Source organism: Rana temporaria, chromosome 5 (genome assembly GCF_905171775.1).
Source record: "Rana temporaria chromosome 5, aRanTem1.1, whole genome shotgun sequence".
NCBI classification, from domain to species: Eukaryota; Metazoa; Chordata; class Amphibia; order Anura; family Ranidae; genus Rana; species Rana temporaria.
Genome location: NC_053493.1, coordinates 214,902,168 through 214,925,265, shown reverse-complemented (window position 1 = coordinate 214,925,265; position 23,098 = coordinate 214,902,168). Strand labels below are relative to the sequence as shown.

At 40.7% G+C, this 23,098-nt stretch overlaps 1 protein-coding gene across 1 annotated transcript in view; it reads right to left on the bottom strand.

Annotated features, from left to right (window-relative positions):
* The window catches only part of ANKH (ANKH inorganic pyrophosphate transport regulator), a 184,326-nt gene that overhangs the window by 4,958 nt on the left and 156,270 nt on the right, over positions 1 to 23,098 (bottom strand). The window contains exons 9-11 of the mRNA XM_040353547.1: positions 11,534 to 11,663; positions 3,967 to 4,090; positions 208 to 307 (exon numbers count right to left, since the gene is read on the bottom strand). Coding sequence (XP_040209481.1) covers positions 208 to 307; positions 3,967 to 4,090; positions 11,534 to 11,663 — 354 coding nt within the window. The remainder of the gene's footprint in view (positions 1 to 207; positions 308 to 3,966; positions 4,091 to 11,533; positions 11,664 to 23,098) is intronic.

Below are 23,098 nucleotides of genomic sequence, written 5' to 3'. Positions count from 1 at the left end.
TGAAGTGGGCTGTGTGCATCTATAGAGAAACAAAGTGCAGCTCAGCCATGTTCCCCACTTCCTTCTCACAGGATTTGACTGAAAGCAACTGTAGCCTATAGCTCCCGATGCTCTTATTGTCTCCTGTTAGACCAGGATAAGAGAGCAGAGATTTGTCTAAATGAATAATACAGGTATTTTAAGGTACCAGAGGGTGTGTTTTCTTACCTGTTTTCGATATACGTAAAGAGATGCAATAGCAACCATTGTGGACTCTCCTACAAAGCCAGCGAGGAGGGATCCTACACCTAATGTGGCTCCATGAACCCTGTGTACAAGAAATAAACACAAATCACATAAATGGGGAGAGGGTCACTTACAGATTTTCTGTAAAAGCGAAAGTACAGTTTAATGACAAACACACGGAAAAGCTTAACTTGATTCACATCATAAGATAAGAGAAAATAAATGTGTGATGTTTTGTTTATATGGCACGCACCATAGGGAGTATTAGGCTAACTCCCACGTATTTATGTTTGATCTCAAACTAGTTAATGCTTATATATGTCTCACTGGTGATAGCCTTAGTAATAAGAGAAAAACTCAATGTGGGTTTATATATTTTGACTTAAAGTGGATGTAACCCTCACATATACCCAGTGAAGTGAACAGCCTCAGATGATACACAGGGATGAAACAAATCTCCCTACACAAGTTTTACACACACACACACATATATGTGTGTATATATATATATATATATATATATATATATATATATATATATATATATAAATATATATATATATATATATATATATATATATATGCTGTATTCATCTTTTTATACTGTTTAGAAAGTGCACATTGTGTTAGGAGATTTTCTCTTCCTCTTCCTGGTTAGCACCGCAGTGAAGCCTGGGCATACAGCCAAGACAGCTGATTGGAGGAAAGGCACACACACCCCCTCCTCATAGGTGGAGACTTTGTTTGTTGAATAGTTCAGGGCTCTGATAATCTATTTATAGCATCCTCTCCAACACAAAACTCAGGCTGCTTTTATCATGTGACGGAGAACTTGTCAGGAGTTATCAGGCTAATAACAGAAGAACGGAGTAGGAGACAGCTACGGGACACAGTGCTTTGAAGAAATATAAGAAAACACCACATATATATGTGCCTAGCTCAAATTTCATGAATCGGTTTTACATCCACTTTAAGAGTACAGTATTTCAAGGAGAATAGTAGAACAGTGAGAGCTACATGCAGTCACAGACGCATGCATATACATAGTCACAATTTTACATACAATGACAAACACTAATCTGTGCATGCAAAACAACTACACTTAGGACCAATTCACACCTTGTGCGTTGAGCTGCACTGGGTAGTTTTGCCTAATGCTAGTCAAGGCAATTTGTCTCATGAGTTCAGTTCCCACAACTGCAACGCAGGATGTGCTACTTTTTTTTTTTAGTAAAGTGTGTTGCAACACACTACACCACATTGTAACATTGTACTGTGCATACAGATAAATGAAATGTTATTTTGTGCCATTTTAATAAAGATGGAAAAAATCTAAATAAAAAGTGTGATGCATTATTAAAGTGCATCTTCATTGCTCCCTTCATAGCATATGCCAGTGGTCATGGAATAACATGGCAGAGGGTGTAAATGAGTCCTTACGTAGAAACTCTTACATGCTGTGTACACGTACAGTTAAACATATGTGAACACATATACATGATCACATGTACATGATCACACACATGGATGGCTATACTGCAAAAACTAAAGCCGGCCATACATGGTTTGAAATTCGGCCAGTTCAGCAGGGAACAGATGAGAATAGATCCATGTATGGGTAGGCTGATTGTACCCAAGGCAATCCATTTATCATTTGGGTACAACCAGCCTGTTGGATTTTTCTAATGCAATTACTGCCAGCAGCTATAGCCGCTGGAAATCCAGTGATTTCCTTTCCTTTCACCCGTGGCAAAAGGAAAGAAAATCACATCATCTATGGGCTGTCTAACACATTTCAGTTTTTACTACTCTTCCAATTTTAAAAATCCATTAGCTAGGAGAAAGTCACTCATTAAACACAGCGTAAAAGTCCACATTACACAAGGTTTCATGTTCTACCAAACATTTCAGATCAAAAAAGCAAGTGTTCTATTCACTGTGTTCTCTATCAAACAAGCGCCAGTGTTTCCCGAACAATAGTCATTGTTTGGTGACCACAAAGTTTACATTGAAAGAGTTCATTTTAAACTAAATTCACTATGGAAAGTCACAGTAATTAACCCTCATCTTTTGGCAAGTGTCTACTTTTGGCATTTATTTTTTATTTATTTATTTGTTTTCAAGCAAATGCAATGTAAAAAATAAATAAATAAAAAGACCAGTAGAAGAGTTTATGTACTAAAGTAGAGTTCTCCAAACGTCTTTGATCTTTTTGCATTCAACGTGAAAGAGCCCCCTCCCCACTTACATTAGAGTTCCTATTTACCTTAGGATCCCCATCAAAGTCCCATCCTTGCATCAGGGCCTCCATCAAATTTCCCCTTTACATGAGGGTCCCCCCTTACATCATGGTGCCCATCAAAGCCCCCCCCCCCCCCTCTACATCTGAATCTCCACCAGGGTCCCTATTTACATCAGGGTTCTCCAAACTTTCTAAACAAAGGGCCAGTTTACTGTCCTTCAGACTTTAGGAGGGCCAGGCTGGGGCCATTGGGAGTAGAAAATGTCCAGTGGGAGTAAACAATACCATATCTTTGGTGTCAGTGGGAGGACTAGTGCTCCATTGTTGGTGCCAATAGAAGGAATTGTACCCTTTTGATAGTGTCAGTTGGATGAATAGTGCCCCATTGGTGGTTTCAGCAACAAAAATTATTCCCCATTATTGGTGTCAGTGATGAAATAGTGCCCCAAGGGCCGGATAAAGGCAAGCAAAGGGCCGCATCCGGCCCCAGGGCCACAGTTTGGAGACCCCTGCTATAGATAACAACTAATAAGGATAGTGCCTGTTCAGTAGATCGCAGTTGCAATGTCAGGCTCCTGCAGACACTCAGTAGCCCTGATGTTTCGTCCTTTCGACTTCCTCTGACAGCACAGAAAACGCATGTAATGGCACCAAATACTGCCTAGCTGTTTAAAGGTTTGTGTATTGTGAATAAATTATAAGTGAATCATATAATATATTATCAGTGTGTACCTTATTTACCTGAAGATAGATTGCTGAATGACGTAGCTTTTCAGTAACTGCTCTGTGAACAGATGGCTACAGTAGGAATATATAACTACAGAATACACAATTTACATTATTCTTTCCCAAACCAAATGTATACACACGTTAACCACACTGTGGCTAAATATAAGGGCTCTTTTACATGGGGCAGAGCAGGGATTCTGTCCGCTGATCCCCGCTGAGCAGGCAGATAACAGGCCCGTGTCATCTCTGCTTATGCAGAGCGGACATGGACACAACCTGCTTTCCTCTGCGGTTGGTAAGATGTAAACGAACCGCCTGTCCGTTTAAATATGTCTGCCATCCGATCAGGCCAAGTAGATGGGGAAAAGATTCCGATGTTTACATTCGTCGCTCCATAGAGGGCAATGGATGGTTCAATCGGGTACACCTGAAGAACTGACAGGGGCCTCAAACTTATGTATGTAAATTGAAAGCACACATGCAACAATATGTTATGAAAAAGACAACATCTTCAGATGCTGGAAAGAGTTGTTGTAATCCTGCTAATTGATCTGTAAGTCAAAAAAAGTATAGCATATGCCACCAGGCCGCAATCCTTAGAGGCTAAATATTAACTTTATAGTATGCTGTGTAACTGGTGAAAGGTTACTGAATTATATAGGGATCTCATAATACAAATTGTATGAATGTATCTAGTAATTAGGTGTTATGCGAAACCTAGTACAAAAGGTCAACCTTTTCCATCCTGTTGTGTTAAATAGGAAACCTACCCCATGTAAGGCAAGATAATAAGACTAGAGATTAGAACGATAATTCTTAGAACAGAGCTGGGTGCCAGGACAAACGTCTTCTTCAGTGTCATTAGCCAGCCAGTTAAGTGGGCCCGCACAGTAACTGTATAAAATAAAAAAGAGCAACATTGTTTGTTAATAGCATACAATTAAAGATTTTTAGATTGGCTAGTTCATAAAAATAAAGTGTATATATAGACAAATAATAAAAAGCACCAAAAAGAGACATTCTTAATTGACTCACTCAGCTTCAATACATAGAGTCTCTAAAATACAGTGGGGATCGAAAGTTTGGGCACCCCAGGTACAAATTTGTATTAATGTGCATAGCGAAGCCAAGGAAAGATGGAAAAATCTCCAAAAGGCATCAAATTACAGATTAGACATTCTTATAATATGTAAAAAAAAATGGCGTCTGCAAAAGTTTGGGCACCCTGCAGAGTTAATATCTTGTACTCCCCCTTTGGCAAGTATCACAGCTTGTAAACGCTTTTTGTAGCCAGCCAAGAGTCTTTTAATTCTTGTTTGAGGTATCTTTGCCCATTCTTCCTTACAAAAGTATTCAAGTTCTTTGAGATTTCTGGGCTGTCTGTCACGCACTGCTCTTTTAAGGTCTATCCATAGATTTTCAATTATGTTGAGGTCAGGAGATTGTGAAGGCCATGGCAAAACCTTCAGTTTACACCTCTTGATGTAATCCCCCGTGGATTTTGAGGTGTGTTTAGGATCATTATCCATTTGTAGAAGCCATCCTCTTTTTAACTTCAGCTTTTTCACAGATGGCATCAAGTTACCAGCCAAAATTTGCTGAAATTTTATTGAATCCATTTTTCCTTCTATTTGTGAAATGTTCCCTGTGCCACTGGCTGCAATACAACCCCAAAGCATGATTGATCCACCCCCATGCTTAACAGTTGGACAGAGGTTCTTTTCATTAAATTCTGTGCCCTTTCTTCTCCAAATGTACCTTTGCTCATTCCGGCCAAAAAGTTATATTTTAACCTCATCGGTCCACAGAACTTGTTTCCAAAATGCATCAGGCTTGTCTATATGTTCATTTGCAAAGTTCAAACGCTGATTTTTGTGGTGAGGACGTAGAAGAGGTTTTCTTCTGATGACTCTTCCATGAAGACCATATTTGTACAAGTATCTCTTTATAGTGGAATAGTGTACCACAACTCCAGTGTCTGCCAGATCTTTCTGGAGGGATCGTGCAGTCAAACGTGGGTTTTGAATTGCTTTTCTTTCTTGGTCTTCCAGATCTTGCTTTAACTTCCACTGTTCCTGATGACTGCCATTTCTTAATTACATTCCGAACAGAGGATATTGACATCTGAAAACGCTTTGCTATCTTCTTATAGCCTTCTCCAGCTTTGTGAGCGTCAACTATTCTCACTTTCAGTTTTCTAGACAACTGCTTTGAAGAACCCATGGTGCTGATTGTTGGGGCAAGGTCAGATGAGTTTGGGCATTTAAAACCTTTGAGATTGACATCACCTGGTCTTCCCAGACGATGATTGAGAACAATCCATGACACTGGCAGGTCTCAGCTTTGCAAAGGGGGCAGTGTATGCTATAAATTCTGCAGGGTGCCCAAACTTTTGCAGACACAATTTTTTTGTTTTCTGTAATTTTGAAAGTGTAAATGATGGTAATAAAATCTAACTTTTTTTGACATATTATAAGAATGTCTAATCTGTAATTTGAGTCCTTTTGGAGATTTTTTTTTTCAGCTCGTCGTAGTGTTGTACGTCACCGCGTATTGGCACAATCGGATTTTTGACTGATGGTGTGTAGGCAAGACTGATGAAAGTCAGCTTCATCGGATATCCAACGAAAAAATCCATCGGATCAGATTCCATCAGATATCCGATCGTGTGTACAGGGCTTTAAAGGACAGCTTGGCAATAATAGCAATGTTTGCTTTGACTTTCCTACTTGTCCCCTTAATTTTGGCCAGTCCTTTGCTGATTTAATATTATACATTGCCTATTTGCACTTGTTTTTAAATGTGACTGTTTAACTACGCCGCTGTATGGGCAAACCATGATCTTGTTATGTTTACTCTAAAAATTCAATAAATATATTAAAACAGAAATATAAAGCTACTGTAAAATTAACCCTGCTTCCCAAAAAAAAAAAAAAAGGCCATGGCTCGAATTAAAAATAAATACCCCTAAGACGGGTATAACCCCCATGCATCCCAAAAGAATTCACAATCAGCATATTAAATCCAAAAAGTTAACAAGCTCACATATTTTCATTTACATTTATTGGCACCTGTAGGGACTTCCCCCAAATGGTGGGCCCAAACATCCAAAGAGTTAAACATTTTATATGATAGAGCAATGAATTAGCAGAATATACAGTAAATTCAAAACCAAAGGCCCAGCACCTCTCTAGAAGGTATCTGAGCCTTAGTGTTCAGTGATTACGCACATCAGTGGTGGATGAAAACAGTATGTGGACACAGCAGATGTACTTTATTTACCCATCAGATAAGTGTCCTTACAGTATATAATGCCTCACACTCAGGTGGTTTCACCATAATACCTGCCAAAACATGGGGAGTCTAACTTAGGAACCTGGCAGGCACAACTTGTAAGTATTTGCCTACTCATGGTTAAAACTTCATCCAATCATAACACCATAAATAGACACTGGCAGTCATACACTAATCCAGCAACAGTCTAAGCCTGTGTCTTTATAACTGTCAATAGCTCTAACTCTGTAATTAATGACTAATCATAAATGTTTGAGTTCTACGTATATATATACTGTAGTATGTATAGACAAAAAAAATATGTATGTTCTGGATAGAGTAGGGAAGAGCTAGAACTGTAGGGTCATTTTTTTTGCTGAGTACCAATCATGAACATTCCTTCACTTTCTGTGAAAACGCAACAGGAAGTTGGAGGAAATTTCCCAAAGTGAGGGGAATTCCACTTTAGTTGTCCTAGGAATAAATGTACCCATTGGAAAATTTCCCTTCACCTCTACAAATAGAGGGTCTACTGCTTTCCCAATCTATCCAAAATATAAAGAAAAATACCTAGATATACGCTTTAAATATCGGTATTACCTATTTATAGTTATGTGGTTACTGAATTTAATAGATACATTTGGGAGGTGAAAAGTAACATTTACAGGGTATGTAAAAAAACTCTGATTTGCTCCCTTTTGGTCTGTTAAATGCAACATTTTTCAAGCATATTGTTATTGTGTTATATCTGTTCAATAAGTGCAAAAAATAACTGTTAATGCTGATAGAAATGTCATCATAATAACTTCCTGTACACTCTACCTGTGCTGCATTCTTATGATTCAGCAGTATTATTAGTCCTCCTATTTCTCTTTGAGGACTACAGAAAACTCCCCCACATATGTTATGGAGAAGAGTGTTTTTTTTGTTGTACGTCATAATACACTCCCTGATCTAAGGTGACAATGCTGCCCCTCTATAGATACAATACAGTAAGTGAGTGTTGTCACCCTATAACAGGAAGTGTGTTATTGGAAGGATCATCTGGTGAAAATAAAGGAGAAAGCACCTGGAAAAAAGAAAGCCAATGCAGCCTCCACATCTAATGACTGGTAAGTTGCAATATTACATTTTTGATTTACAATTTAGGCTGCAGATCAGTGACATTTTTTTAATTAGTAGACATACACATAGCCATTTCAAATATATAATGTCAGCCTCAAATTACTATATTTATTGGCATATAACACACACACACGTTTTCACCCTAAAAATAGAGGGTAAATTGTGCCTGCGTGTTATACGCCAATATATATTTTTTTATTACTAACAGGGACGGCCTGCCCCTTTGGGGGGTGTCGGGCCAACTGCCCCACCAACATTCCAACAAGTTAAGAAAACTTTACTGCCAGTCCTTTCTCATACACTGCTCCTCCTGTGCCATGCTCAATGTAAATGGAAGCCTCTAAATACCTCAATAACGCCGCTCTTTCTAGCCGCTCTTCTCCTCCCGCTCTGCCTACTCGAGTGTAGCTTTTGTTTGGAGGATGAGAGCGGTCATGTGATCATCAATGAATCAGCAGAGCGGGCCCACTAAAGATCGGTGTTAATTGAGGCTTTTAGAAGCTTTGATTTACGACAGTGACACAGGAGGAGCGATGTATGAGAAGAGGCTAACAGTGATGTTTTCTCAACGAGTAAGCTGGCAATGCTGACCCAGGAGACTGGGGGTCTCCTGGAAGTGCAGGGGGGCTTTATAATGTATGGGAGTGTGTGTCCCGTGCAGGGAGTCTGTGTAATGTGCAAGGGGTCCATGTACTGTGCAGGGGGCTGTGGAAAGTTTTTTTCCTGAAACTTCCCTTTAAAGTTAGGGTGCGTGTTATACGTCCATAAATACGGTACTAAAAAATATAAAATGCCAAACTCTGCCACCCATAATTACATGTTTCTGTCCTTTGGTGTCTTAATATGTATAATGCAAATTCTAATACTTATTTTTTTTTTTTACTCTGGTTTAAAACCAATGTATAGTCTTTACAATTTTATTTTATAATAATCTGAATATGGTCAGCTTGATGTAAGTAACATCATAAAAAGTGATACATTTTGTACAAAACCCTGTTTCTATGTATAGTTTGTAATGTAACATGTAAATGGCGGTAGTCATATATCCTTGTAACATACACCAACTCTGTTTTAGCTTTGCGTTGTACAAAATGTTTTAACTTCACTGCTCCTTCTGACATGCAAGTCTATAAGTCAGCCTACCTAGTGAACATTCTTTGTGTGGCTCATATTCTATCTCAACAGATGAACAGCAGAAGTCTGAGTGGTTGCGATGAATAACAGAGCTCCTTAAAAGAGAAGTGTGGGATTTTTTTTTTAAATAATTATACTTACCTAGGGGCATGCAGCATCTTTCCTCGCCGGCTCTAAGACTAAGAACCGATTGATCAAACAACGCTGATCGCTTGGTTCCCAGAGCTCTGTGAGCAGAGAGCTGGTTACTATCAGTCACCCGTTCCTGCTCTGCCCTCCCCCACTGCACTCCTGTGATCAACAGGAGAAGTACAGCCTAACACACTTTGGCTGTACTTATCTTTTAAAATGGTTATTCTACTTATCTCTCGAATATATTAAAAGCAACTGTGAATTGCTTTAAAAGGAACTTGTCATTGCTAACTTGTTTTTGAATGTGCAGATCCCAGGATATGTGATATAAATATCCTTAGTTCAGGTCAGTAAATCAGTAAGTAGTGAAATAAGGATACGATCAAAGCCCCCTGAGCATATGCCTTCAAAAACAACTCAGCAACAGCAAACAAATTGCAGTAGCCCAAAATAGTACTTGATCTTTTTTCAAGCTGGTAACTGTGTTGGTTCACTTACCTTTTCCTTCCATTTCCCTTCTAAATGTTTTTTTTCTTTGTCTGAATTTCTCACTTCCTGTTCCTCCTCAGTAAGCTGTTCTAAATTACTTTCCACCGCTCGGATGATGGTGGAAAGCTTACTGAGGAGAAACAGGAAGTGAGAAATTCAAACAAAGAAAAAAAAACATTTAAAAGGGAAATTGAAGGAAAATGTAAGTAAACCAACAATGCACTAGCTTAAAGGAACCAATTTAGAAAATAAAAGACTAACCTTTACAACCCCTTTAAATCCATGCAAGTTTCTCATAGAAGGTCACCATACCATGGTGCTAGACCATAGCTATCGTGTTTCCCCGAAAATAAGCCCGGGTCTTATATTAATTTTGGCAACAATAAACACAGTAGGGCTTATTTTCGGGGGTAGGTCTTACCATGCAATGTGCTGTGTTCTCTCCTCCTCTCCCTCCCTCCCTGTCAGGAACCCTTAGTGTGAACTGAGTTAAAATGCTTGTAAAATCCAATAATGCACTCTATTACAGTAGTATATAATGTACAATGTGTGTGTTTCTGTAATATAATTGTGCCAACTACCTTCATTATAGGGCCGCTTCTGTGACCCACCGGAGCTCTCTTCCCCACAATTAAATTACAGAAAGACATACATTGTACATTATATACTACTGTAATAGAGTGGATAATAGGATTTTACAAGCATTCTAAACTAGGGCTTATTTTCGGGGTAGGGCTTATATTGCAGCCCTCCTGGAAAATAACGCTAGGTCTTATTTGTGGGGTAGGTCTTACTTTCGGGGAAACGCGGTATGATACCAGCCATTGGCTTTACAGTTTGGGTGAGGGCTTACATATGCACTCTAGTAACTAACAGTCATTGGGAAGCAGTGCAGTTGGTGTGTTTAGTTCTGCTTTAAGTGGTACATGCATTGTTAAATTGAGAAGGACACAAATAATAATTTTCATAAAGTCTGCTGCTTCAGTGTTTTTAGATCTTTTTGTCAGATGTTACTATAGTATAATGAAGTATAATTACAAGCATTTCATAAGTAATATTTACAGTGTTGACCCTTCTTTTTCAAGACCTTTGCAATTTGCCCTGGCATGCTGTCAGTCAACTTCTGGGACACATCTTGACTGGTGGCAGCCCATTCTTGCATAATTAGTGCTTGGCGGTTTTTTGTTCACCTGTCTCTTGAGGATTGATCACAAGTTCTCAATGAGATTAAAGTCTGGGGAGTTTCCTAGCCATGGACCCAACAATTTCGATGTTATGTTTCCCAAGCCAATTAGTTATCATTTCTGCCTTATAATAAGGTGCTTCATCATGCTGGAAAAGGCATTGTTCGTCACCAAACTGTTCTTGAATGGTTGGGAAAAGTTGCTCTTGGGGGATGTTTTTGCACCATTCTTTATTTATGGTTGTTTGTGTTCTTAGACAAAATTGTGAGTGAGCCCACTCCCTTGGCTGAAAAGCAACCCCACACATGAAGGGTCTCAGGATGCGTTACCATTAACATGAGACTGGACTAATGGTAGCGCTCACCTTTTCTTCTCTGGACAAGGTTTTCTCCGGATGCCCCAAACAATTGGAAAAGGGATTCATCAGAGAAAAATGACTTAACCCCAGTCGTCAGCTGTCCAATCCCTGTACCTTTTGCAGAATGTATCTGTCCCTGGTGTTTTTTCTGGAGAGAAGTGTCCGCTTTGCTGCCCCTCTTGACATGAGGCTATCCTCCAAAAGTCTTTGCCTCACCGTGTGTGCAGATGCACTCACACCTGCCTGCTGCCATTTCTGAGCAAGCTCTGCACTGGTCGTAAATTGTAGGTGACGTTCCTGACGCTTCCTGGACTTTCTTGGGAGCCCTGAGGCCTTCTTCACAAATGCAGTGGAAATATTTTTTTTTTTTTGGGGGGGGGGGGGGGGGATTAAGTTAATTTTCATGGCAAAGAGGGACTTTGCTATTAATTGCAATTCATCTGATCACTTTTCGTAACATTGTGGAGTATATGCAAATTTTCATCATAAAATTTAAGGCAGCAGACTTTGTCTAAATGTAATATTTGTGTAATTCTCAAAATTTTTGACCATGGCTTTAATGTGACCTTTAGCAGTTACAATATGCTTGGTTAGACAACAAAGCTGAATTTTGTGGTGACAACTAGCTGTTGTAATACTTGCCTGGTACAGGGAAGAAGGAAAATAGCCTCAAAGGGATAACACACAGCTCTGCAAAAGCAAAATCTACTCCAATGATGTCAACTAGGATCTTCTCTGATACATTTGGAGTCCAGAACATCACAAAGCACAGCTGTGGAGACAGTTAGAACACGTGAAGAAAAGCATTTTTCATGACTTACAAAAAGAAGGGCATATGTTCCAACTTAAACACTGACCTTTCAACAGTAGACATAGGGGGTTATTTATGAAAGGCAAATCCACTTTGCACTACAAGTGCAAACTATAAAGTGCACTTAAAATTGCCAAAATACCAAATTATTAAAAATACGTAGAATACATATTGGCCTAAATTGATGAAGACATTTGATTGTTAAAAAATTCTAATTGAATGTGTGTTATAGAAGTAAACAAATATATCATTTTTTTCAAAATTGTTTTATTTGTTGATAGCACAAAAAAATAAAAATTGCAGAAGTGATCAAATACAACCAAAAGAAAGCTCTATTTGTGGGAACCCTGGTTTGGGTACAGCATTGCAATTATAATTTAACCACTTCCCGACCGCCGCATGTAAATGTACGTCCACAGAATGGCACGTACAGGCAAATGGGCGTACATGTACGTCCTTGCCTTTCCGCGGGTCGGGGGTCCGATCGGGACCCCCCCCGCTACATGCGGCGGTCGGGTTCCCTCGGGGAGCGATCCAGGACGACGGCGCGGCTATTTGTTTATAGCCGCTCCGTCGCGATCGCTCCCCGGAGCTGAAGAACGGGGAGAGCCTTGTGTAAACACGGCTTTCCTGTGCTTCACTGTGGCGGCGCATCGATCGAGTGATCCCCTATATAAGGGAGACTCGATCGATGACGTCAGTCCTACAGCCACACCCCCCTACAGTTGTAAACACACACTAGGTGTACCCTAACTCCTACAGCGCCCCCTGTGGTTAACTCCCAAACTGTAACTGTCATTTTTACAATAAAGAATGCAATTTAAATGCATTTTTTGCTGTGAAAATGACAATGGTCCCAAAAATGTGTCAAAATTGTCCGAAGTGTCCGCCATAATGTCGCAGTAACGAAAAAAAATCGCTGATCGCCGCCATTAGTAGTAAAAATAAATTTTTTTTTATAAAAATGCAATAAAACTATCCCCTATTTGTAAACGCTATAAATTTTGCGCAAACCAATCGATAAACGCTTATTGTGATTTTTTTTATTAAAAATAGGTCGAAGAATACGTATTGGCCTAAACTGAGGGAATTTTTTTTTTTATATATGTTTTTGGGGGATATTTATTATAACAAAAAGTAAAAAATATTGCATTTTTTTTCAAAATTGTCGCTTTATTTTTGTTTATAGCGCAAAAAATAAAAACCGCAGAGGTGATCAAATACCACCAAAAGAAAGCTCTATTTGTGGGGAAAAAAGGACGCCAATTTTGTTTGGGAGCCACGTCGCACGACCGCACAATTGTCTGTTAAAGCGATGCAGTGCCGAATCGCAAAACCTGGCCTGGGCATTTAGCTGCCTAAAGGTCCGGGGCTTAAGTGGTTAAAGCAACACAGTGCCGTATCACAAAAAATGGCCTGGTCATGAAGTGGGGGAAAGCTCTTAGGGCTGAAGTGGTTAATTTACACCAGTTTTTGTATTATGGAAACTCTCTTTTGTGGCATGTCAAGAGCAAATGAGGGTTTTGGGTAGGGGTTACAGGTACAAGCTTTTTTTTTAATTATAATTTTTATTTTGCTTTTTCAAAAGCAGGATTACAAAATCCAGACAGGTAATTACAGAGTATCTGAAAGACACCATACAATGTCCAGAATTCCAAACAGTGGATTAAAAGAAAGTTACCAAAGTAAATCTATTGAACTAATGAATAAAATAAAAACAGGATTGGGTAGGGTACGCACCAGTTTAAGAGAAATATATAGAAATATATTCCAATTGTGACGTATGTAGAAAAATTACATATGTAGAGATTTCCCCCCCCCTCTTTTTTCTTAAAGGGGTTGTAAAGGTAAAAAAAACCCTCCCTAAATAGCTTCCTTTACCTTAGTGCAGTCTTCCTTCACTTACCTCATCCTTCCATTTTGCTTTTAAATGTCCTTATTTCTTCTGAGAAATCCTCACTTCCTGTTCTTCTGTCTATAACTCCACACAGTAATGCAACACTTTCTTCCTGGTGTGGAGAAAGCCTCTTGAGGGGGGAGGGGGCGAGCAGGAGGGTCAGGACGCTATCTACTTTGCAGATAGAGAAAGGAGCTGTGTGTTAGTGGGAATCCTGACTATCCTCGCCTCCTCAAGAGGCTTTCTCCACACCAGGGAGAAAGCCTCCCATTACTGTGTGTAGTTAGAGACAGAAGAACAGGAAGTGAGGATTTCTCAGAAGCAGGGCTTTTTTTCAGGGGGAACTTGGGGGAACTCAGTTCCACCACCTTTGGCTCAGACCCTTTGGTGCCTGCTCACCACAATCACTTGTAAACACAGAAGTCTGGTTTCTGTGTTTACAAGTGGCAGCTCTGCACTCTGTGTGTAACCCCCTGAACTCTGCACTCTGTGGCCCCGTACACACGACCAGTTTCCTCGGCAGAATTCAGCTTCCGACCGAGTTTCTGGCTGAATTCTGCCGAGAAACCCGGCCGTGTGTACACTTTCAGCCGAGGAAGCAGACGAGGACCTCGGCGAGGAAATAGAGAACATGTTCTCTATTTCCTCGTTGTTCTATGGGAGAACTCGGCCCGCCGAGGTCCTCGGCGGCTCCAGGACTGAACTGGCCGAGGAACTCGATGTGTTTGGCACGTCGAGTTCCTCGGCCGTGTGTACGGGGCCTGTATGTAATGCAATCCTGGTATTTAATGCCCCTTTAAGACCCTCCTACTGTTTGTGAAATCTGAACGGGTCCCATTTGAGTTCCTGCACCTATTTTCTGAGAAAAAAAGCTCTGCTCAGAAGAAATAAGGACATTTAAAAGCAAAATCGAAGGATGAGGTAAGTGAAGGAGGACTACACTAAGGTAAAGGAAGTTATTTAGGTAAAACATTTTTTACCTTTACAACCCCTTTAACCTTACATAATTTAATGTGTGTTCCAGTGTATTTTCAATGCATTTAAAAGCATTCCAGTACAGTTCAGTGCAGGAAAACATGCAGCATTTTGTACTTTTTTTTTTCTGGAACTGGAACGCACTGGAACTGCAAGCACTGGTGTGAACTATGCATTGAAAGCCATATAACCTACTTTCCATGCAGTTTTGATGCAGAAAAAAAAGTCACTGGACTACATGTAGTGTGAACTAGCCTGGAGTTGAAATATTTTAACTTGGGCCCAAGGTAGCATTTGAACTGTGAACAGGTGCAAGGTTTGTTGATCAGATTGTGGATAGAGGTATATTTAAGGCTTCTTGCACACGGGATGCATAAAAACACCACATTTTTAAGCATTCAGGTATTTGTTTTTACTGATCTAAATTCAGCTCATTGTTTTTACCTGTTTTATTGCTACGGGGCAGCACCTGTGCACCAGATCACGTGTCTATACATGATCCGAAACTTCTGGAAGCTGATCCTTGGGTGCACAATACCTAATGTCCTGTCACCCACTGATCATTAGGCAGAGAGCCAGAACGTGATCTGCCTATGTAAACAAGGCAGATTGCCGTTCTGTGATAAATTAGGTTAAAAAAAAAGCCTTTAGCCACTTTCAAAAGCCCATACAACCAGGCAGGTTTTACATGAACCCTGATGACGTCAGACGCTGATGATGAAATACGTTGGATCATCTGGTGCATGACACGTCACTTCCGCTATTCTCTTGGAACGCTTCATGGGCTTTTGAAAGTTTACTAAACTCTAAATGTAAACTTTTTTATGAGAAATAAATAGTTACAAGCTACACCATGAGGAGTTCTCTCTCCTCTGTCTGATATATGGTAAACATTTATTGGTGGATCTTTCATTTTGGGGCCATTTCCATTGGAGGATACATCTCTTTGTCATCCATGCTCATTTGACTACCTGTAATGGGTGACATATCAGTTTGGTGAGTAGGGTGTTTGCCCATTAATCAGGGGAAGACGGCACTATATTCTTCATAGAAACAGGAATTACTTCATTTTCACTTGATTGAAGATTTTTGATGGTGGTTTAAGGGCTTTTTGTATACTTTCACATTTAATGTGGTTTATGAGCACGGTATGGAAATGTAATATATTTTTTTCTTTTTCCAGATCGCCGTTCTGACAGGAGGGTAAAAACGCCCGATAGAGCGGGGATATGCAATTAGCGGACCTCCAGCTGTTGCAGAACTACAAATCCCATGAGGCATAGCAAGGCTCTAAAAGCCACGACCATGACACCCAGAGGCAGAGGCATGATGGGATTTGTAGTTTTGCAACATCTGGAGGTCCGCTAATTGCATATCCCTGCGATAGAGTGTAGTAAAAGCACCCGATTTATACATTCTTACACATATTGAAGATACTTGAGGGACTTGTATTCACTTTTACTTTGCTTGAATAATTACCTCATTGGGAATATTTTCACATAGACTGCTTGGCATGATTTGCACATTGGATATTGTTTGCACATTTTCATTATTATCAATTATTTTACTCTGAAGCAAGCGGTATATTGCACATTGATTTTTTACCTATTGCACTTTTCTCTGTATGTATATAGGATTTGAGGAAATGTAATACATTACATAGCACTGAAAGCACTTTATAGAAACTGGATCAAATGTAACATGTGAACTGATGTTTTAGATTGATATCTTCGTGGAATATTATTTACCTATTAATAGAAATGATTATTTGATAGCTGGTTCTTAATTTTTCCTGAAAATTGGCTCCCGCTGCTGTCAATCAAATCCAATGATGTGAGGCCGGGGGGGGGGGGGGGGGTGGGGTCGAGTCTGGCATTCGGCGTCCATGGACGCAAATGCTGGACTCAGGAGCGCGCCCCCAAGGTAAGAGCGGGAGAGCGCTTCTCTTAGGGGGTTATACGATGTGGGGAGGAGCCGTAAGAGCGTCCAAGGGACCCCAGAAGAAGATGATCGGGGCCACTCTGTGCAAAACGAACTGCACAGTGGAGGTAAGTATGACATGTTATTTATTTATTTTTTAACTCAAAGCTTTACAATTACTTAAATCTACACACCAAACAACATTTTCAGACTTTTTTTTACACTGAAGTTGTTCCTCCAGAGTCAAAATTCAGGTGCCAACTGTCATTACTTTACTGTAAGTTGGAACACAAGAGTAAGTACTTGGCGAACACGTCAAAATATTAGTTTTACCCACCAATAAGGGCTAAAGTAAATAAAAAACTGTTATTAAAAAGGTGAAAAAACTAGCCTCATTTACAGACACATTTATTTTATTAACAACTCTGTAACTTATATATATCGTATTATTATTAAGGTGTGTGTCCCTTGCCTTTTAATAGAAGTATTGTCAAATAATATATGACTTACTTATAAGCTCTGATGTCCCAAGCTTTGTGAACGGGGCTACAGAGGTAACTTTTAGGTATTTACTTCTATACTGGTTGGAAAATCCAGTTTGTATGACTGCCAGCAAACACATTACAGCAGCTTGCTGGCCACCTGCAGAGGTTCACATGCAGCTAGCTCATTTCTCATAAGCAAGATAAGGCTTTCTGTGAGTGTGAATGTGTGTGCTTTTACTGGTGCAGTGTAATGGCACGTACACACGATCAGAATTTCCGACAACATGTGAGCTTTTTGTCGGATATTCCGACCGTGTGTATGCTCCATCCAGAATTTCTGACAACAAATGTTTGAGAGTCGGTTCTCAATTTTTCAGACAACAAAAGTTCTTGTCGGAAATTACGATCGTCTGTATGCAATTCTGATGCACAAAAATCCTACGCATGTTCGGAATCAATTCAACGCATGCTCGGAATCATTGAACTTAATTTTTCTTGGCTTGTCATAGTGTTGTACGTGACAGCGTTTTTGACGTTCAGGATTTACAACAACATTTGTGTGACCGTGTGACTGCAAGACACATTTGAGCCAACATTCCGTCGGAAAAAAATCCACGGTTTTGTCAGATCGTGTGTACGCGGCATAAAAGTGGCTTCTGTGTTGTAAGTTTCAGCTCCTTAGCCTAAATAAACAGACCCTTGCAGATCTCCAGCCTACAAACTTGCATTTTATTTTCTTTATTCAAAAGACAAAACCCAAGCCATAACTGGGTCAAGGGTTATATGTAAACAGTTTTCTAAGAATCCTTATGGGCAATTAAAAGATGCTGAACAGAAGTTGTGCATAATAAAGATGTTGCTTGTCTGACTAAGGGAACAGGACAATGTGCTGCAGCAATACAAACTCCAGTCGAATGTTGCCTCATAGACATTTATGTAAATGTCTGCAAATCCATCATGTTATGCAAGTCTATTTTTGCATATATTTGCATGTCTTGCCCCAATATCAACCATCCACCTGCCATCTACAGTAAATTATTTAATATAATAAAATAATCAAATTTGTTCAAACATAATCATCAAAGCTTCTGCAGCTGAAGAATAGTCAAATCATTTCTGCATCTCTTGACACTTTGACTAAAGTTGAACATCAGGGCAAACAGCTAAATACAAAGCAAAAATATCGGCATATACTTCAATGGAAAATGTTTTACTTGCAAAAGGATATTCAGTTCTGTGCAACCAGCCTTGTGATGCACATAGCCCTTCTGCCAGACAGCAGGGCCAGATACATAAAGCTGAACTTCAGCCCTAACCTCTGTCTTGCACAGTAGTACTGCCTCCTCCCCTGTAATGAAATTGCTTACTCTGATGTCACTACACACTGTAAGTATCAGGGAATTAGTAGACCAGACTGTGTGGACTGCACAGAGAGAACCAAAAACGCATGCAAGGTGAATGATAATGATGTTTATTAAGATAGGTGATAAATAAGTGAATACAAACAGTGCACAACAGACCAAAAAAACAAATAGTATATACAGCAAAGGGGCAGTACCAGAATCTCAGACGTAAGCCAGGCCAGGGTCACACACAGCAGATCAGCAGATGGGCAAGGGATGTTCCAAAAAAATAAACTTTTAGCCAGACCAAGGTCATATACAGGGAGATCAGTAGCTGGGGACAGGAAACCAGCAGGACAGGGAGAGGATGGATCGGGCCGAAGGATGAAGGTAAAGGTAACAGGAATGCAGGAGGGACTGGGTCTGGACAAGCTCGGGAACAGGGTCAAATGCAGGCTCAGGATCGGAACACAGGCAGCAAGGTCAGGGCACAAGTACAGAGATACCAAGGCAATGAGAGTACTCATCAACCGGGTATTTATGAGACTGCCAGTAATTGTCCTCAAGTAACACCTGAGCACAGGAGGTGCTGCCTGCCCCACGCTGCCGGGATACACCCGCTTGTGGACACCGATACTAAGGCCAAGGGATACAACAGTGCCACCAGCAGGTGAGTCCTCTCGCTACAGGTCCTGAATATAGAAAGACACCCTCTGCGATCCGAGAGACCGATAGTGCCACCAGCGTGTGAACCCTTTTCTTGACAGTGAGCTTCTCACAGTGAACCAACACAGAAATAAACACAAAGTGGCACATAATTGTGAAGTGGAAGGAAAATGGTAAATGGTTTTAATTTTTTTTTACAAATAAATATCTGAAAAGTGTGGCGTGAATTCGTATTCAGCCCCCTATACTCTGATAGCCTTAACTAAAATCTAGTGGAACCAATTACCTTCAGAAGCCACCTAATGTGTCCTGTGAAGCCCTCAGAGAACCTTAGTGAACAAACAGCATCAGGAAGGCCAAAGAACACACCAGACAGGTCAGGGATAAAGTTGTGGAGAAGTTTAAAGCAAGGTTAAGTTATACAAAAATATCCCAAGCTTTGAACATCTCACGGAGCACTGTTCAATCCATCATCCGAAAATGGAAAGCGATTGGCACAACTGCAATCCTACCAAGACATGTCCATCCACCTAAACTGACAGGCTGGGAAAAGAGAGTACTAATCAGAGAAGCAGCCAAGAGGCCCATGGTAACTCTAGAGAAGCTTCAGAGATCCACAGCTCAGGTGGGAAAATCTGTCCAGAGGACAACTATCAGTCCTGCACTCCACAGATCTTGCCTTTATGGAGGAGTGGTAAGAAGAAAGCCATTGTTGAGAGAAAGCCATAAGAAGTCCCGTTTGAAGTTTGCAAGAAGCCATGTGGGGACAAAGCAAACATGTGGAAGAAGGTGCTCTGGTCAGATGGGACCAAATTTGAACTATTTGGCATAAAAGCTAAATGCCATGTGTAGCGATAAAACGAACACTGCACATCACCATTCCCACTGTAAAACATGGTATTGGCAGCATCATGTTGTGGGGATTCTTTTCTTCAGCAGGGACAGGGAAGCTAGTCAAAGTTGATGGGAAGATGGATGGAGCCAAAAACAGGGCAATCTTAGAAAAAACCTGTAAGGCCCCGTACACACGTCCGAGGAACTCGACGTGCCAAACACATCGAGTTCCTCGTCGAGTTCAGTGTGGAAGCCGCCGAGGAGCTCGGCGGGCCGACTTTCCTCATTGAACAACGAGGAAAAAGAGTTCCTCGTCGGCTTCCTCGCTGAAAAGTGTACACACGACCGAGGAACTCGTTGTAAATGAAACATTGTTTTCCTCGACGAGTTCCTTGTTAGGCTTGTCGAGAAACTTGACAAGCTTGCTTTGCGTACACACGGTCAAGACCAAATCTCCTCGTTCTCAAACGCGGTGACGTACAACACATACAATGGCAGGGGAAGTTCGATTCCACTGGCACAACCCTTGGGGCTGCTTTTGCTAATCTCATGTTACTGCGTGTTAAAGCGGAGTTCCACACAAATTTGGAACTTCCGCTTATCCCACTCCTCACCCCCTTACATGCCACATTTGGCATGTAATTTTTTTGGGGGGGGGGGAGTGGGGGCTTCAGGAGGAGTGGGACTTCCTGTCCCACTTCCTCCTTCCGGGTAGACGATTAAGCCTAATCGCCTAGGCGATTAAGCTTAATCACCTACAGGAAGGGGTTGCTGTAGGCGATCGCCCAGGACACGTAACAGGTCCTCGGCGATCGCCTGTCCAATCAGACGGCGCCGCGCCGCTCGCGCATGCGCAGTGCCGCTCGCGCATGCGCAGTGGGTGCCCGGCCGTGAAGCCGAAAGCTGTCATGGCCAGGTGCCCACACTGAGCATGAAGACGCCGGCTGGCGAGGGGGGGCGAGGAGCGGAGCCCCGTCTGGCGCGTCGCTGGAGCCGTGGAGCAGGTAAGTGTCGGTTTATTAAAAGCCAGCAGCTACACTTTTTGTAGCTGCTGACTTTTAATAAACTTACAAAATGGGTGGAAAACCCCTTTAAGTAAAAGTTTGGTAAGAGACGATTTGCACTTTTCAGACAGTTACAGCGTGACAAATGTGCTATCTCCATTACAAACGCTACTTTTACCGAAGGTGCGCTCCCGTCTCATACTTTATTCTGAGCATGCGTGGGTTTCTTAGCATACACACGAACGTGTTTCTCGTTGAAAACCAGCCCGACGAGGACATTGAGACTCCCGTCAAGGAAAAAGAGAACTTGTTCTCTTTTTTTCTCGTCGAGTTGCTCGACAGTTTCCTCGATGAAACACATACACACGACAGTTTTCCTCGGCAAAAAAGCTCTGCCACCAAGTTTCTTGATGGATTCTGTCGAGGAAAACGGTTGTGTGTTCGAGGCCGTAGTATTACATTTTTCAGCTAGTGCAAGACCCTTTTTACCCTCCCTCCAGTTCAGAAGCACCACAACTTGTTAATGAATGTGGTATAAGAATGAGTCATTTATAGATATCTGACACACTAGCTGATTTTTTTTTGCTTTCAATCAGCATGCTTCATATAAAGTCCCGACTCGTTTTCCATTATCCATATTGACAGGGATGGAGGCCTTTTTGACTTAATTGTCTCAGGCCTCATACAAAGTCCCAAATCTTTTCTTTTTCTAAGAATGAGTCATTTGCCTGCTCATTCTATTCTCTCATCTGTGTATTGTGTTCAAATTCAGCACATGTGCATGCAGCAGAGTCTAATTTGATACTAGTGATTACCTCCCTCTATGTGATACAATACAGGGGATTACAGAAAGCTAATAATAATAACAAAATAGTAAAAATATATTTGATTACTTCTTTTAATTAGAGTGGAACTGAACAATATTTTAACAAATGCTGATAGGTAGGCTTTTTATAACAGAAGTGACTCTATATATGTTTATATCATATATTGTGTATAGTGTTGGCACAATTCTGATCTGGGAAGAAGTAACTCCCATGCTCACGTGTAGGACTTACATCATCCTGGCCCGGCCTATAAAGATGGCCAAATACTGTGAACCTAGGAGAAGACCTCACCCTTCTATATAAGAAACCAATCTTTTTTTGTCTGTATTTCCATTGAAGATTTATCCTCACTTTCTATCTGGTAATTCCATCTCAGCAGAACACGAGGTGAGAGGACATCTCTCTAATGGAGTCCTATTCAGATTACAAAACCCTTCTCATGCCTCGTACACACAATTGGTTTTCCAGGCGGTCAAAAGTCCGCCGGGAAAACTGAGGGGAAAACCGAGAACCTGCTTGGTTGCTTTTTCTGTGTACACAGGGCCGGTTTTCCCAACAGGAAAACTGCCATGACAGCTTTGGTCGGGAAAACCGGCCGTGTGTATGCTCCACTGCAGGAAAACTGCAGAACAAAAAAACACAGAGAATCGCGGCGGGGGGAAAAAGAAAACAAGTTCTTATTTTTTTGCTTGGAGTTTTCCTGTCAGGAAAACTGCTATGGTGCATACACACGGCCGGTTTTCCCGCCCAAAAGTGTACGAGGCATTAGTCATAAGACAATGGTAACAATACATACATTTTTTTAAGATAAAGTTATAAATGAACACTAATGCAACAGATTTAATTATATCCATGATTAATTTTTCCAAGTACAGCTCATCTAGAGTTGGCAACAGACATTGACCTCACATTGTTTTTTAGTAAAAGAAACACTTTGGGTGTGCTGGGGTTCCTTTCAAGTAATAGAGGTGTATGGTGTATAGGTGTATGAAAGTCTCATCACTTTGAGAATAAATAGTTATCGGGCACGATTTTCTAACTTGTCTATTTCCTTTGACTCCCATGAACAGTTATTTGGGGCTATCAGAGGCTGAATTAGATAGACAAAGGAAATAATCAAAAATCTGATTAAGTGTAAGAATATCTCTCATGGAAAAAATCCAAATGTGTACAAAATAAATGATGTACAGTATGACCCAAAGCATATTTGTCCCATTATTTGATGTGACATATATAGCTCTACAAGGATCATCTATGCATTTACTCTAACCCCCCTTATAGTGCAGTTAGATATGTCCTAGGAAAAGCCACAAAGCATTTATAGGGTATTAAGCACGGGCAAAAAAAAAACATTGCTGGGCAAGCATGACTAATTGCCATCAATGGACAGCTAGTGTTCTTTCCTAGTTCCATTCAGCCTCACCTGACTCTCGTTCCACTTCCAT